Consider the following 16,306-nt stretch of genomic DNA (forward strand, 5'->3'; position numbering starts at 1 on the left):
CATGAATGAAAATGGACTTATTACAACCAACCCCTCAGAAATACAAGCAACTATCAGGGAATACTATGAAAAATTATATGCTAACAAATTGGACAACTTAGAAGAAATGGACAAATTCCTAAATATACACTCACTACCAAAATTCGTATGGGAAGAGAGACAATCTGAACAGACCCATAACTAGTGAAGAAATTTAATCAGTTATCAAAAATCTCCCAACAAATAAGAGCCCTGGGCCAGATGGCTCCCCTGGGGAATTCTACCAGACATTTAAAACAGAATTAATACCCATTCTTCTCAAGCTATTCTAAAAAATAGAAATCGAAGGAAAACTTCTGGATTCATTTTATGAAGCCAGCATCACTTTGATTCCCAAGACAGACAGACCCAGCAAAAAAAGAGAACTATAGGCCAATATCCTTGATGAATACAGATGCAAAAATCCTCAACAAGATACTTGCAAATGAAATCCAACAGCACATAAAAATTATTATCCACCATGATCAAGTGGGATTCACTCCTGGGTTACAGGGCTGGCTCAATATTCACAAATCACTTTACACAATTACACAATCACATTAACAAAAGAAAAGATAAAAACCATATGATCCTGTCGATAGATGCAGAAAATGCATTTGACAAAATACAACATCCTTTCCTAATAAAGACCCTCGAGAAAGTCGAGATAGAAGGAACTTACTTAAACATCATAAAAGGCATCTGAATTGGCAAAGAAGAAGTCAGCCTTTCACTTTCGCAGATGACATGATACTCTACATAGAAAACCCTACAGACTCTACGAGAAGCCTACTAGACCTGATCCATGAATTAACCAAAGTTGCAGGGTACTAAATCAATGTACAGAAATCAGTTGGATTTTTATACACCAATAATGAAGCAACAGAAAGAGAAATAAAGAAACTGATCCCATTCACAATTGCACAAAAAACCATAAAATACCTAGGAATAAACCTAACCAAAGATATAAGACATTTGTATGATGAAAACTATAAAAAACTTATGAAGGACATTGAAGAAGACACAAAGAAATGGAAAAACATTCCATGCTCATGTATTGGAAAAATAAATATAGTTAAAAAGTCGTTACTACCCAAAGCAATCTACTCATTCAATGCAATCCCACTCAAAATTGCACCAACATTCTTCTCAAAGCTAGAACAAACTATCCTAAAATTTGTATGGAACCACAAAAGACCCTGAATAGCCAAAGTAATATTGAAGAATAAAACCAAAATGGGAGGCATCACCATCCCAGACTTTAGCCTCTACTACAAAGCTGTCATCATCAAGACAGTATGGTACTGGCACAAAAACAGACACATAGACCAATGGAATAGGATAGAGAACTCAGAACTGGACCCACAAATGTATGGCCAACTAATTTTTGACAAAGTGGGAAAGAGTATCCAATGGAAAAAAGACAGTCTCTTTAACAGATGGTGTTGGGAGAACTGGGCAGCATCATGTAGAAGAATGAAACTAGATCACTTTCTCACACCATACACAAAAATAAACCCAAAATGGATAAAACACCTGAATGTGAGACAAGACACCATCAAAATCCTAGAGGAGAAAGCAGGAAATAAACTCCATGACCTCAACCGCAGCAATTTCTTACTTGACACATCCCCAAAGGCAAAGGAATCAAAAGCAAACATGAACTACTGGGACCTTATCAAGATAAAAAAAGCTTCTGCATGGCAAAGGAAGCAATCAATAAAACTAATAGGCAACTGATGGAATGGGAAAAGATAATCGCAAACAACATATCAGATAAAGGGGTAGTATCCAAAATCTATAAGGAACTCACCAAACTCCACAGCTGAAAAACAAACAGTCCAATGAAGAAATGGGAAGAAGACCTGAACAGACACTTCTCCAAAGAGGACACGCAGATGGCCAACAGACACATGAAACGATCCTCAGCGTCCCTCCTCATCAAGGAAATACAAATCAAAACCACACTGAGATACCACCTGACGCCGGTCAGAGTGGCTGAAATGAGCAAATCAGGAGACTAAAGATGCTGGCGAGGATGTAGAGAAACAGGCACCCTCCAACACTTGGTGGGGATATAAACTGGTGCAGCCCCTCTGGAAAACAGTGTGGAGGTTCCTCAAAAAATTAACAATAGAACTCCCCTATGACCCAACAATAACACTGCTAGGAATTTACCCAAGGGATACAAGAGTGCTGATGCATAGGGGCACATGGACTCCAATGTTCATAGCAGCCCTCTCAACAACAGCCAAAACATGGAAAGAGCCTAAGTGTCCATCAACGGACGAATGGATTAAGAAGATGTGGTTTATCTATACGATGGAATACTACATGACAATGAGAAAGAATGAAATCTGGCCATGTGTAGCAACATGGATGGACCTTGAGGGTGTTATGCTGAGCGAAATAAGTCAGGCAGAGAAGGACAGATACCATCTGTTTGCACATATAGGAGGATTAGGAGGAACTTAAAGGAGGACCGTGGGGGAGGAGAAGGGAGGAAATAGTGGGGCAGAGGGAGGGAGGCAAACCATGAGAGATTCTTTTTTTTTTTTAATATATTTTTATTTATTTCTAGGAGAGAGAGAGAGAGACAGCGTGAGCAGGGGAGGGTCAGAGAGAGAGGGAGATACAGACTCTGAAATAGGCTCCAGGCTCTGAGCTGGCAGTCAGCACAGAGCCCGACGCAGGGCTCGAACCCACGAACAGTGAGGTCATGACCTAAGCGACAGTCGGACGCTTAACCGACTAAGCCACCCAGGCGCTCCAACCATGAGAGATTCTTGAATGCTGAGAACAAACTGAGGGCTGATGGGGGTAGGGAAGAGTGAAGGAGGGTGATTGGCATGGAGGAGGGCACTTGTGGGGATGAGCACTGGGTGTTATATGGAAACCAACTTGACAATAAACTATATGAAAAAAAAAACCTTCACACAAATGTTCAAAAAATAATAATCCTAAAATTTGTTTCGAACCACAAAAGACCACAAATGGCTAAAACAATCTTGAGAAAGAAAAACCAAGCTAGAGATATCACAATTCCACATTTCAAGATCTATTTCAAAGCCATAGTAATCAAACCAGTATGGTGCTAACATAAAAATAGACACATGGATCAAAGGAACAGAATAGAGAGCCCAGAATTAAACCCATGATGATATGGTCAATTAATCTATGACAAAGGAGACAAGAATATATCATGGGGAATAGACAGTCTCTTCAACAAATGGTAATGCTGGACCATTTGTCCAGAAAACTGGACAGCTACATATAAAATAATAAAACTGGTCCAGTCTTTAATACCATACACAAAAATAAATTCAAAATATATTAAAAACCTAGCTGTAAGACCTGAAACCATAAAAATCCTAGAAGAGAACACAGGCACTAATCTCTTTGACATTAGCTGTAGCAACATTTTTCTAGATATGTCTTCTAACACAAGGGAAACAAAAGCAAAAGTAAACTATTAGGACTACCTCAAAATGTACATCAAAACCTTTTTTGCACAGTGGTGGAAACCATCAACAAAACTAAAAGGCAACTTACTAAATGGGAGAAGATATTTGCAAGTGATATATCCAATAAGAGGTTAATATCCAAAATATATAAAGAACATATACAACTCAACACCAAAAAACAAACAAACAAACAAAACAAAACAAAACCCAAACAATCTGATTTCTTAAATGGGCAGAGGACCTGAATAGACACTATTGCAAAGAAGTTACACAGATGGCCAACAAGAAGAGATGCTCAGTATCACTCATTATCAGAGAAGTGCAAACCAGAACCACAATGAAATATCATCTCACACCTGTCAGAATGGCTAAAATCAAAAACACAAGAAATAACAAGTGTTGGTGAGAATGTAGAGGAAAAGGAACTCTCATGCACTATTGATGGGAATGTAAATTGGTACGTCCACTATGGGAAACAGTAATGGAGGTTCCTCAAGAAACTAAAAATAGAAATACCATATGATCCAATAATTCCACTACTGGGTATCTACTCAAAGAAAATGAAAATACTAATTCAAAAAGATATATACACTCCATGTTTTTTGAAGTATTATTTATAATAGCCACGATATAGAAACATCCAAAGTGTCTATCAATAGATGAATAGACAAAGACACACACACACACACACACACACACACACACACACACTGGAGTATTAGTCAGCCATAAGAAAGATGAGATCTTGTCTTTTTGGGACAACGTGGATGGACCTAAAGGGTATTATGCTAAATGAAATAAGTCACACAGAGAAAGACAAATATCATATGATTTCACTTACATGTATAATCTAAAAAATGAATAAATAAAAAACAGAATCAGACCTATAAATACCCAGATCAAACTGATTGCCAGAGGGGTGGAGATGCAAGTATTGGCAAAACAGATGCAGAGGAGTGGGAAGGAGATACAGGCTGCCAGTAATGGATGAGTAAGTCATAAAAATAAAAGACACTGCATAAGGAATGTAGTCAGTGATACTGTAATAGCATTGTATGGTGACAGATGGTAGTTACACCTGTGGTGAACATAGCATTACGTATAAAAACTTGCTAGATCACTAGGTTGTACACCTAAAACCAATATAACGTTGTGTCAACTATACTAAAAAAAATTTTTTTTAATTTATTGTTTAAAAAAACTCTAGTGGAGCCCTCATCTAAAAAAAAATGCTGCTATTGATAGCACACTGGACAATATTTTGTAGACAAGAGTAGACACCAGTGATTCTGAATTGAAGAGTTGAACGGTGATTCAAAAGAATTAAACTCTAAATATGAAATTAAAGTAATTGCAAGTTTATCTCACATATTTTTATGTTTGCATAAGAGGGATATTTTATTTTTTTATTTTTAAAAAATGTTTATTATTTATTTTTGAGAGAGAGATAGAGTACAAGCGGGGAGGAGCAGATAAAGAGGGAGACACAGAATCTGAAGCAGGCTTCAGGCTCCCAGTTGTCAGCACAGAGCCCGATGCAGGACTCAAACTCATGAATCGTGAGATCATGACCTGAGCCGAAGTTGGATGCTTAACCAACTGAGCCACCCAGGTGCCCCTGCATAAGAGTGATATTTTTAAAAATCTATTTAATTCTAAACAACATTCAATAAATATAAAACATTTTAAATGATAAGAAAAAAAGCAAATTAGCAGATTTCCAGGCCTAGATGATTTTCTTATTCAGAAAATATTCAGAATATTTTCATATTCTTATTACAGTTTGTAATCTGTTTTTTACAATAGGACATATGTATATTTAAAATACTTTGTTTAAAAGCAGTAGCGTCTTTGACCTCAGCTGCAGCAATTTCTTGCTCAACACATCTCCAAAGGCAAAGGAAGTAAAAGAAAAAATGAACTATTGGGACCTCATCAAGATAAAAACTTCTGCACTGCAAAGGAAAAAATCAACAAAAGTAAAAGGCAACCGATGGAATGGGGAAAGATATTTGCAAATGACATATCGGATAAAGGGCTAGCATCCAAAATCTATAAAGAACTCACCAAACTCCACTCCTGAAAAATAAATAATCCAGTGAAGAAGTGAGCAGAAGACATAAGTAGACACTTTTCCCGAGAAGACATCCCAATGACCAACAGACACATGAAAAGATGCTCAACATCACTCATGATCAGGGAAATACAAATCAAAGCTACACTGAAATACCACCTCACACCGGTCAGGGTGGCTAAAATGAACAAATCAGGAAACTATAGATGCTGGCGAGGATGTGGATAAAGGGGCACCCTCTTGTACTGTTGGGAATGCAAACCGGTACAGCCACTCTGGAAAACAATGTGGAGATTCCACAAAAAATTAAAAATAGAACTACCCTATGACCCAGCAATAGCACTGCTAGGAATTTACCAAAGGGATACAGGAGTGCTGATGCATAGAGGTACATGTACTCCAATGTTTATAGCAGTGCTTTCAACAATAGCCAAATCATGGAAAAAGCCTAAGTGTCCTTCAACTGATGAATGGATTAAGAAGATGTGGTTTATATATCCAATAGAATACTACTTGGCAATGAGAAAGAATAAAAGGATGCCATTTGCAGCAATGGAACTGAGGGTATTAGCTCAGTGAAATAAGTCAGTCAGAGAAAGAGATATCCTATGTTTTCACTCATATGTGGATCTTGAGAAACTTAACAGAAGACCATGGGAGACGGGAAGGGGAAAATCTAGTTACAGAGAGGGAGGGAGGCAAACCATAAGAGACTCTTAAATACAGAGAACAAACAGGGTTGATGGGGGTTGAGGGAGAAGGGAAAATAGGGTGTTGGGCATTGAGGGGGGCACTTGTTGGGATGAGCACTGGGTGTTATATATAAGCCAATTTGACAATAAGTTATATTAGAAAAATAAAATACTTTGCTTAAGAATAATCTCCTATTTTAACTTGTTATATATGGAAAAATAAAATTACTACATGGTGTTTATGGGGAAACTTCAGGCAATTTGATCAGAGTCTTCCGTAACAGTATACTATTTCTGAATTTTATTGACTCAGCATACCAGTTTTTCTAAACTCTGAAGTCCTTGAAAGTACAAAGTATACTTTAATTATCTTTGTACCCTTAAGACCTAGCATATTTCAAATTTTGGTATGTAACTTGAGGGAAATGACTCTTCTCTGACAACTTTGCACATTTCCACATAGGCCACATAAATACATCTTGACCACAATCTTACCTAAATCTTTTTTGAAAGCATCATGATTCCTGCTGAAGCAAGGGCAGATAAGCAGCCTTGTGAGGAGCTGCCACCAAGCAGCTTCTCCATCTGCTTCCCTGTCTGCAGGAGATGGTCACCAGGTCATTTCTCATTCTTTTCCCTAGTCCAAGTTGAATCCAACTTCCCACCCCTCTCCCTTAGGATATAGCTGCAGGTTTCTGTAGAAGTCTATAAAACTCATTGGCTACCATTTGAGTGAGCTCCCCGCAGCAGAACAACTCATTGTATGTGCCACCAGTCAACTGTCCAGCTGGTCCACTGTGGTCCTCTGGGACTAAAGTGGCAGAGATCCAACACCATGCTGATCTTGCTTCTTCTGTATAAGTAACAGAGTCTCTTAATCCATTTGGGCTCATTGTCCCACTACCCTCAAAATCTGTGGAAATGTGACAAGCCAACCTAGTAGCTTCAGTGGTGATCTTTGTGACCCTGTTAAACACCACACCTCTTCTTAGGGACTTCTTGATCACTTGTCAGTAAATAATATATGATGACTAAATAAATAAAAGTAGTGGAAAATAAGGGGGAAAAAAGGGGAAATTGGTCTATAATGAGATGAATAAAGTCTTTTAACAGTTGCTTCAAAAATATACCAGTCATGTGTCACTAGCCATTCCATGATTATCATAATAAATGAAAAGACTTTTTAAAAAAAATTATATTGGGGTATATGAAAGATTACTAAAAGTATTATTTTTCCTTTTATTCCATTTCCATTTTATTATACAAGGATAAGTAAGCTTTATGAATATACTATAATTAAGCAAGGTCATAAAACATGGCCAACATCAATAGTTTCTTCCATGTTTATAAAGTAGGGGGAATCTAAACAACTCAGGAGTATAAATTGTCTCTCAGTGGATTCTATCATCTAGGGCAGAGTCAGCAATGTTTCTATTAATGGCAAATAATAAATACTTTAAGCTTTGTGGATGATATGATCTCTGTCATACCACTCAGTTCTACTGTTATAGTGCAAAAGCAGCAGTAAACAATGTGTAAACAAATGAGTGTGTCTGTATTCCAATAAAAATTTATTTAGAGACACTAAAATTTGAAATTTGTGTAATTTTTATATAAATATAACATTTGTATAAAATATTTTTATACAAAAATAATATCCTTTTGGATTTTTCAACCATTTGAAAATGTAAAAATGATCCTTAGCTCATAGGCCATATAAAAATAGGTGGTGAAAAATAAAAAAATACATGGCAGTGGGCTGGATTTGGCCAATGGACTATATAGTTTGCTCGCTGCTGATTGGGACTAGGGTATGTCTTCTATTATAGAATTTCTGAAAAACTGAATGTATAAGTTGAAGATTGTCATAGGGCACAATGAAAAGAAGTGGACTTTTACAATATAAGGTTTTCCTACTCTTTCCTACTCTGAGTCTTTTTATTATTTTGATCTTTACCTTTTCTTACAGATAATGGGAAGGTTGATCTTGATAAATTGATGGATGGAGTGAAAACTCTTACAGGTGAGAAGTTAATATAAATCTCAGAGTATACATTTTACTCAAAGTTATATTTCAAAGACTTTTTTATTTCTTTGTTTATCTACCATTTTATCCTTCATTTGATAGAATGTTTTTTTAATCTAATTTCTTAGAATTAGACTTTTAAATGTTTACATGTTAGTAATAAAGTTTCAGTTTTGGGGTTCCTGGGTAGCTCAGTTCGTTAAGCATCTCACTATTGATTTCAGCTCTGGTCATGGTCTCATGATTCATGAGATAGAGCCCCATATTGGGCTCTGCCCTGACAGCACAGAGCCTGCTTGGGATTTCTCTCTCTCCCTTTATCTGTGTCCCTCTCCCTCTCATTCTCTCTCTCTCTTTCAAAATAAAAATAAATAATTTCAATTCTGTGTCTTGATAGCAAAAATTTTATTAATTTGACATTAATATATCACCTTTCTTATATTGGGGAAAATATTCTTTTTTTTTCATCCATATGTCTTTTATTTTATTATTTTTTTTATTTTTTTTATTTTATTTTTTTTTTTACAAATAGTTTATTGTCAAATTAGTTTCCACATAACACTCAGTGCTCATCCCCACAAGTGTCCTCCTCCATGCCCATTCCTCCTCCCCCCCACATCCATCAGTCCTCAGTTTTTGTCAGCATTCAAGAGTCTCTCATGGTTTGCCTCTCTCCCTTTCCCCCACCATTTCCGCCCTTCTTCTCCCCCTTGTTCCTCAGTTAAGTTCCTCCTAATAAGTCAGGCAGAGAAGGACAAATACCATATGTTTGCACGTATAGGAGGATTAGGAAAATATTCTATATTAAATCAATGAATAGTATTGTAAAGCTCTGATAAAGATATAGGTGATTATACTATTTAAAGATGGGGAAGAGGGAGGGAGGCAAACCATGAGAGACTCTTCAATGCTGAGAACAAACTGAGGACTGATGGAGGTGGGGGGGAAGGGAAGGGGAATGATGGGCATGGAGGAGGGCACTTGTGGGGATGAGCACTGGGTGTTATATGGAAACCAACTGGACAATAAACTATTTTAAACAATGATGACCAGAAAAATAGTCTGATTTGGTGACAGAATTATTTATTAGGATTGATCCTAATAAAATCCTAATTCACTAGAAAAAATATGTAACCCTCATTTTCTTATGTTGATAGTCCACACGTTTTGTAATTGTGTTATTTTATTTCCACTAATATGATGTGAGTCATTTTAGTAGTGTTAAGGGAAGGGATTTATTCACATGAATGCTACTGGTTATATATTTAGATATGTCACACTCTGCCTTTGCTCTTCATCAAGCAGTGAAGTTTGTGGGGAACTGGCTGAGATGATTTTTTTCACATTTTGAAACTGGGTCATCCTTAAACTTCTTCCCTGATTGCATCTTGTGTTTTTGAAGGAGGGGATATCGATGTCGGTGATGTGGGAAATGTTCTAGGAAACATGGGGATAGAGCTCACAAAAAAGGAATGGCTGAAGCTGCTGAAAAATCTACCAATAAATGGTAAGAATGTCAAGTAACTAGTATAGACTTTAGGGAACATATTGTTACATATTCGTGAAAAGGTCAAAACTTGTGTTTATTTGACCATGGGAGAAAGAATATATATCTTGAAATATATGAGCATGACCTTGCTCTGCCTTAAAATGAAGAAATTTCATCTAAGTTTAGGAATAACAAATACAGCACCATGAATCCTACCATTAGGGGGAAATTTTTCATATTGTCACTTTTGAGTCCACTGAGAGGCAAAAAATTAAACTGTTAAGTATGACAAACAGGAAGTGTCCACTACAGGTGAAGAAAAACGTAAATCAAAGAAAGAAATGAAAAAGAGTATGTTTCAGTATGGGAGTTAGCCAACAGTAACTGCCCCTACTGCTCATGGGTAGGTAGAATGTCTGCATTATGTATCTTCTTTGTTTTTTATTTTATTTTATTTTAGAGTAAATTGGATATTTCTAGTGTAAATGATGAAATATATCTTCTAAAAATACTAGCTCTCTTATTTTTATCTTAGTGAATTTCTACATAATTTGTGACCTGAATTGTGTAATTTCTTACAGAAGACAGAAAGATCTATCAAAATAGGTTGATGGATGGTGTGAAATCTCTCAGAGGTAAGTAAGAATGATGATAAAATACAACTAGATCTGAAATCTCTCAAGTGTTTTTTTTTTCTACTCTTCTCCAGTCATTAAATTTCAAATATTATCACTGGGCATATATATTGACTTTATACCCATACTCCTTCTATAAACCTGTAATTTGCCATTATATTTTTATTTTTGTGTCCTGGGAAGAAGTCTGATACTCTTGGGTAATTTTTTCGAACTTAGAAGAAAAAATGAATGAAGCCTATGGCCATGTTTAAACAAAAAATTTATGTTTTTTATTTTTGGGAGACAGAGCACAAGTGGGGAAGGAGCAGAGAGAGAGAGGGAGACACAGAATCTGAAGCAGACTCCAGGCTCTGAGCTGTCAGTATAGAGCCTGACGTGGGGCTTGAACTCATGAACTGGGAGATCATGACCTGAGCTGAAGTTGGACGCTTAACCAAATGAGCCACCCAGGCACACCAGTATTTTTTTTTAATTAAGGAATGATTTAGTTATGCAAGTAATGTGGTCATTATTGGTCATTAGTAGAAATAATGTGAAGTTTAGCTAAAAAGTTAGCAAAAAAGTTCAGCTAACAAAAATAAACTTTACTTATTGGTCAAAAAATATATGAGTTGTCATGTCCATAGTGAATTGACTATAGAGTAATCCCCCCTTGTCCACAAGAGATGTGTTCTAAGACCTCCAGTGGATGTCTGAAAGCATGGATAGTACTGAAGCCTGTATATACTATGTATTTTTCCTCTACAAATGTACCTATGATAAAATGTAATTTGTAAACTAAGCACAGTAAGAGATTAACAACAATAATTAATAATAAAATAGAACAGTTATAACAATATACTGTAATAAAAGTTACCCAAATGCGGTCTCTCTCTCTCAAAGTATCTGATTGTACTGTACTCACCCTTCTTGTAATGTGAGATGAAGGAATGCCTACATGATGAGATGAAGAGAGGTGAATGACGTAGGCACTGTAACGTAGCGTTAGACTACTATTGATCTTCTGATGTTATGTCAGAAAGATTATCTGCTTCTAGACCCAGGTTGACAGTGGGTAATGGACACTGCAGAAAGCTAAAACCGCAGATAAGGGGCAACTGCTGTAACTTTCAAATTAACTAATTTTGGGGACACCTGGGTGGCTCAGTCAGTTAAGCATCTGACTTTGGCTCAGATCATGATCTCGCAGTTCATGGGTTTGAGTCCTGTGCTGACAGCTCAGAGCCTGAAGCCTGCTTTGGATTCTGTGCCTTCTGCTCTCTTGGCCCTTCACCTGCTCACACTCTGTCTCTCTCTCTAATCTATCTCTAAAAAAATAAACATTTAAAAAATCAAATTAATTAATTTTCCCCTTGAAAACTTTGTGTATATTAGTCCTTGAAACCAGATTTATTTGAAGAGGTTTTGATCATTATGTCTCTTATTGTTTCTTGATACCATTTTAATCAAATATACTGAGCCTTGGGCCCTAGTCCCTTATGCCAAAAAGGTTATTCATAATACATAAGAATTAGTGGTTTTGTCACTCTTTGGAGCAACATTCCTTGAATTTTTTTATATACATATCTCTTCCCCAAGGAGGAATGGTTGACGTCAACAAGCTGGATACATTGCTGAGAAATATGGGCATGAGCCTCACAGAAGAGCGGCTTAAAGATCTGACACAGAATCTGCCAGTGAATGGTAAACATGTAAACATTACTGTGATCCTCAGGAGCCCTGGAACTTGTGCAGTTTTTTTTGTTTTTGTTTTTGTTTTTTGTTTTTTGTTTTTTGTAAAAACCCCTGAGTATGATTATTTGGAATCAAAAAGCCACTTAGAAAAGAAACTTAAAGAGGAAAAAATAGGCTTAGAGTAAGACTCCATCCTTTCTCTAGTCAGCCTCATCAACTTCATGACAGCCTTTTGCACTGTGGAGCTAAGTTCAAGGCAATCTCTAGGACTACTCACAGGGCAAAGAAGAAGAATAAATCAGAAAAGAGGAAAAAGTAAAAGGAATGAAGTAAGAGGAAGGTGAGGAGACATAGAAGTAGAATATAATGAGGAATACAAGGAATAAAGTATAATAGTTGAAAATTACTAAAGTGCCACCAAGAATTTCCTAAGTAAATAGCAATAGTCATATTGCCCATAGCTATTTGAACAAGAAAACTAAAAGGAATAAGGAGAAATAATCTGCCCCTTCAGTGTAGAGGGCAGCTACACAGAGGAAGACCATTGTGGTGATCGTAGGAAGTATGTCATGTTTCTCCCACTCTTGACACTATGGATTCCCACAACTCTGGGCAAGTCTCCATGAGTCCATGCCAACGGTCAGGAACTTGAAATCCCAGCTGAAAGATGGAAACAGGAAGACTTTTGTCAACCTCCCTACCATGTTTCAGAATTGACGAAGAACGTGTATGCCATTTTCGTTGGCATGTTTTCTTTGTTCAATCCCAGGAAACACATCCTATAGCAGAGATTTCTATGCCAGAGGTTTCTCGGGGAAATACTCTCAGGACAATACCTGTAAGGGGATTAGGGAAGCAGGACTGGGCAGAGGAAGTTCACTGCAGTGAACTTGCTACAGAAGCCTCTGCTGATAAACTAGAGGGGCTGGGTCTTTGCACCCACATCAATGAATGAGTCATTGGACACAGGCTGTTCTCTGAGATGGGACATGACCTTAGGTGACACAGCTCCTTTGATGTTGATGGTGAGCATCAGATGGCTACTGATTATTGAGAGTCAAACTAGTGCAGTGGTTAAAGGCACAGACTGTGGCAGACTGACTGACTGTGTTTGAATTCTGACCCTTCTACTTAAAATTATGACACCTTAATGTTTCTCTGCTTTTGTTTCTTTATCTGTGAAAGGGGTACATTAATGGCACCTACTTAATAAGAGTGTTAGTAAGGATTAAAGTAGACCAGAGCCTGACACATAATAGTGTTCAGTGAAGTTGCTTTTTATTATCATCATTTTGTTATTATAATCATTACTATTATATTCAAAGCTTGTGGGATTGTACTTGCAAACCTCTTCAAAACATCTACTTGACATCAAGTCATTCAGAAAAACTTTGAGAAGGACCCAATAAGTAGAACAAACCTTTTCTCGGGGCACCTGAGTGGCTCAGTGGGTTAAGCATCTGACTCTTGATTTTGCCTCAGGTCATGATCTCACGGTTTGTAGGTTCCAGCCCCACATCAGGCTCTGTGCTGACAGCACTGAGCCTGCTTTGGATTTTATCTCTCCCTCTCTCTCTCTGCCCCTCCTCTGCTTGTGCTCACTCTCTCTCTCTCTGTCTCCCCCCTCGATGAATATGTATATACAAAAATAAATATGTATGTATGTATACATGTATGTGTGTATATGTATGTATGTATATAAAGAACAGACCTTTTCTCTTGACGTTCATATCAACTTATATTAGTGGTTTCTTGTACTGTGAAGTCTACACATTGCTGAGAATGTCACCAGGATCAGTGTAGGGCCATGAGGGAGGCAAGAAAAAAGAAAAATTGTGGAAAGAGGGTGCAGATGGCAGGACCCATGACCTAGAATGTAAGAGTATTTCAAAAGGTCAAATAGAAATAAAGGAGAAACAGACAATGCCTAATGGGCACAATGATCAAAATTTCACCCAAAATTGCTTCAAGTTTACAGAGACCATACTCCCCTAGCGATTTAAAATACAGAGAAAGAGATAATGTGTCACCTTTTTTGTTTGCTCTTGGACCCTTGTCACACAGCAAAGTTATTTGCAATTTGGCCAGTATGTTTGACATGTTCTCCCTCCTCAGAGGGCTTTAAGGGATTCCCAGATGAGATAGCCAGACTCCATCATCCAATATTAGACTTCAGTTCCTTAGAACAAGCTCTGGTTTTTAAGAAGTACGATTATCAAGTAAGGTTGAAGCATGGCTGTTCATAAAGCAATACCCTTTGGAAGGACAAGAACTGGAATACGTGAACCTTAGAAGATTCCAGTAAGGTCAAGAAATGTTTCACCTGGAACATTTCATACTTAGCTACTCCCACTGGGCAAGTCAATTTTTTCTCACTTTATTCAAATGACATTTAGTGGCATCTTTGCCATTTCTCACTTTCCATTTGTCAGAGATAAGCCCTTTATAGAAGACATTTTGTTAAGTTACTCTTTCATCTTCCACTAGTTTTGATCCACTAGTGCAACATATGCATTTTATTTCTTTATTTTATTTGTTGCTTGAATTTACACTAATACAGAGAGACATGATTCTAGATATGGGCCAGTCAACTTTTGCCTTAAAGATCCTCTTTTAGCTCAAATGCCCTTCTGAGATAATAGATTTTTGTTATGATATTAGTTATGTTTTCTCAGTAATGTAGTTTATGTTTCAAATTTTGTCTTCTGTTGTTAGCCAAACAATAGGTAAATATTCAGAAAATAAAAGTGCAGAAATGTTTTTGCTGCATTTCTATTTCTAGAAACACAATACAATTAAGATTCTGATTTAGTGAGCTAATTCTATGTAACATTTCCATTTTATTGTCCCTTTAAAAACTGATGCAACAAACCACTGAATATCTGTTACAGATAATGGCTATAGTCAACCTCTAGAATGTCTTAAATTATTTCTAACTCGCAAATGTAATTTAAAGAGTTGATGAGGTTTTTTTCAATTTAATTGTAATAATGAATAAGTAGTGAGTATGGGCTGACTTTACATGAATGGAAGTTTTCCAAACTTAAGAAACATTGAAATAATGTGGATACTGACTTTTAATTTTATTCCCCATACCCTAGGTAAATAATAATTTCCCACTATCTAAATGCTAAAAAGGAGGTAACATAGAAGGGACTTCATTTATATACCCTCCTTTTATGGCTATAAGTTTTAATATCTTAAAGGGAGAAAGGTCAGTGTCACATTGTTAACATAGCTGTTTGTGAAGTATAAAATTTTTGCTTCTTCACACTAATGAAGAAGAAAAATAAGATAAAGTTCCATAACAGGTGATGATTACTAAACTTTTTTTGCTCACTTCTCATCTTTAGTGTTACATATGAGTGTAATTTGTGTGTTGTCTTTCAGCTGATGGAAAAGTTGATATGAAACAGGTAATGGATGCAGTGAAAGCTTTCACAGGTTAGTGATACATTACCAGTAAACTGAGGGCCCCAAGGCTTTACAATAATTTCTGTTTTTCTGTAGTGTTTTCCAATATCCTGTCACTAGATCCAATAGAAAGTTTGTCTTGGATTACATAGAACTGTGAATTTTTGAAGGATTGAGTTAACAATGTCAACAATTACATTACCAATAAAATCAAGTAAAACTTTCTTACAAGATTACAATAGCCACTATGTGGATTACTTGAACAGTAATAGAAATTATTTTTCCCAGAATTTAAAAAGATTCCTTATCAATCAGTATTGAAAGATCAACTAAGATTTCAAGACTGTGTAATGGGTGAGGGCTACATTGTGCTTTTGCTATTCAACCTAAAATTTGAGATCATCAATAATATGTACACCTATTTCTAACTTTTTGAAGGTGAAAAGATTGATGTCGATAACCTGGAAAATTTACTGAGAGATAAGGGGATTGAACTCACTGATACGGAATATACAAAGCTGGTGACATCACTACCAGTTAGTGGTAAGCCTAAACAATGCAGCTGGAACCTTTTAACAACTAGACTTTGTACAAGCCTAGGAAAGGGAAAGTCGTAAAGCTGTAGAATTTAATGCCTAAAGATTATTGGAAAATATAAACTTTAGGTTATTTTTTAAAACCTGTCATCCAGATTGGAGGATATTCTACAAAGTAAATGGTTTGGGCTCTCCAAAAATGTGAAAATCATAAAGTACAAAGACTGAAGAACTGTTCCACATTAAAGAATAAAGAAATGTGACAACTTAATGCTTAACTG

At 36.6% G+C, this 16,306-nt stretch overlaps 1 protein-coding gene across 1 annotated transcript in view; it reads left to right on the top strand.

The window, feature by feature from the left end:
• LOC144244976 (uncharacterized) overlaps positions 1-16,306 on the top strand; it is a 135,770-nt gene that overhangs the window by 19,091 nt on the left and 100,373 nt on the right. Inside the window, exons 9-14 of the mRNA XM_077780356.1 lie at positions 8,218-8,271; positions 9,677-9,781; positions 10,345-10,398; positions 11,980-12,084; positions 15,466-15,519; positions 15,928-16,032. Coding sequence (XP_077636482.1) covers positions 8,218-8,271; positions 9,677-9,781; positions 10,345-10,398; positions 11,980-12,084; positions 15,466-15,519; positions 15,928-16,032 — 477 coding nt within the window. The remainder of the gene's footprint in view (positions 1-8,217; positions 8,272-9,676; positions 9,782-10,344; positions 10,399-11,979; positions 12,085-15,465; positions 15,520-15,927; positions 16,033-16,306) is intronic.

This window comes from Crocuta crocuta, unplaced genomic scaffold (genome assembly GCF_008692635.1).
Source record: "Crocuta crocuta isolate KB4526 unplaced genomic scaffold, BGI_CrCroc_1.0 scaffold288, whole genome shotgun sequence".
Lineage (NCBI taxonomy): Eukaryota > Metazoa > Chordata > Mammalia > Carnivora > Hyaenidae > Crocuta > Crocuta crocuta.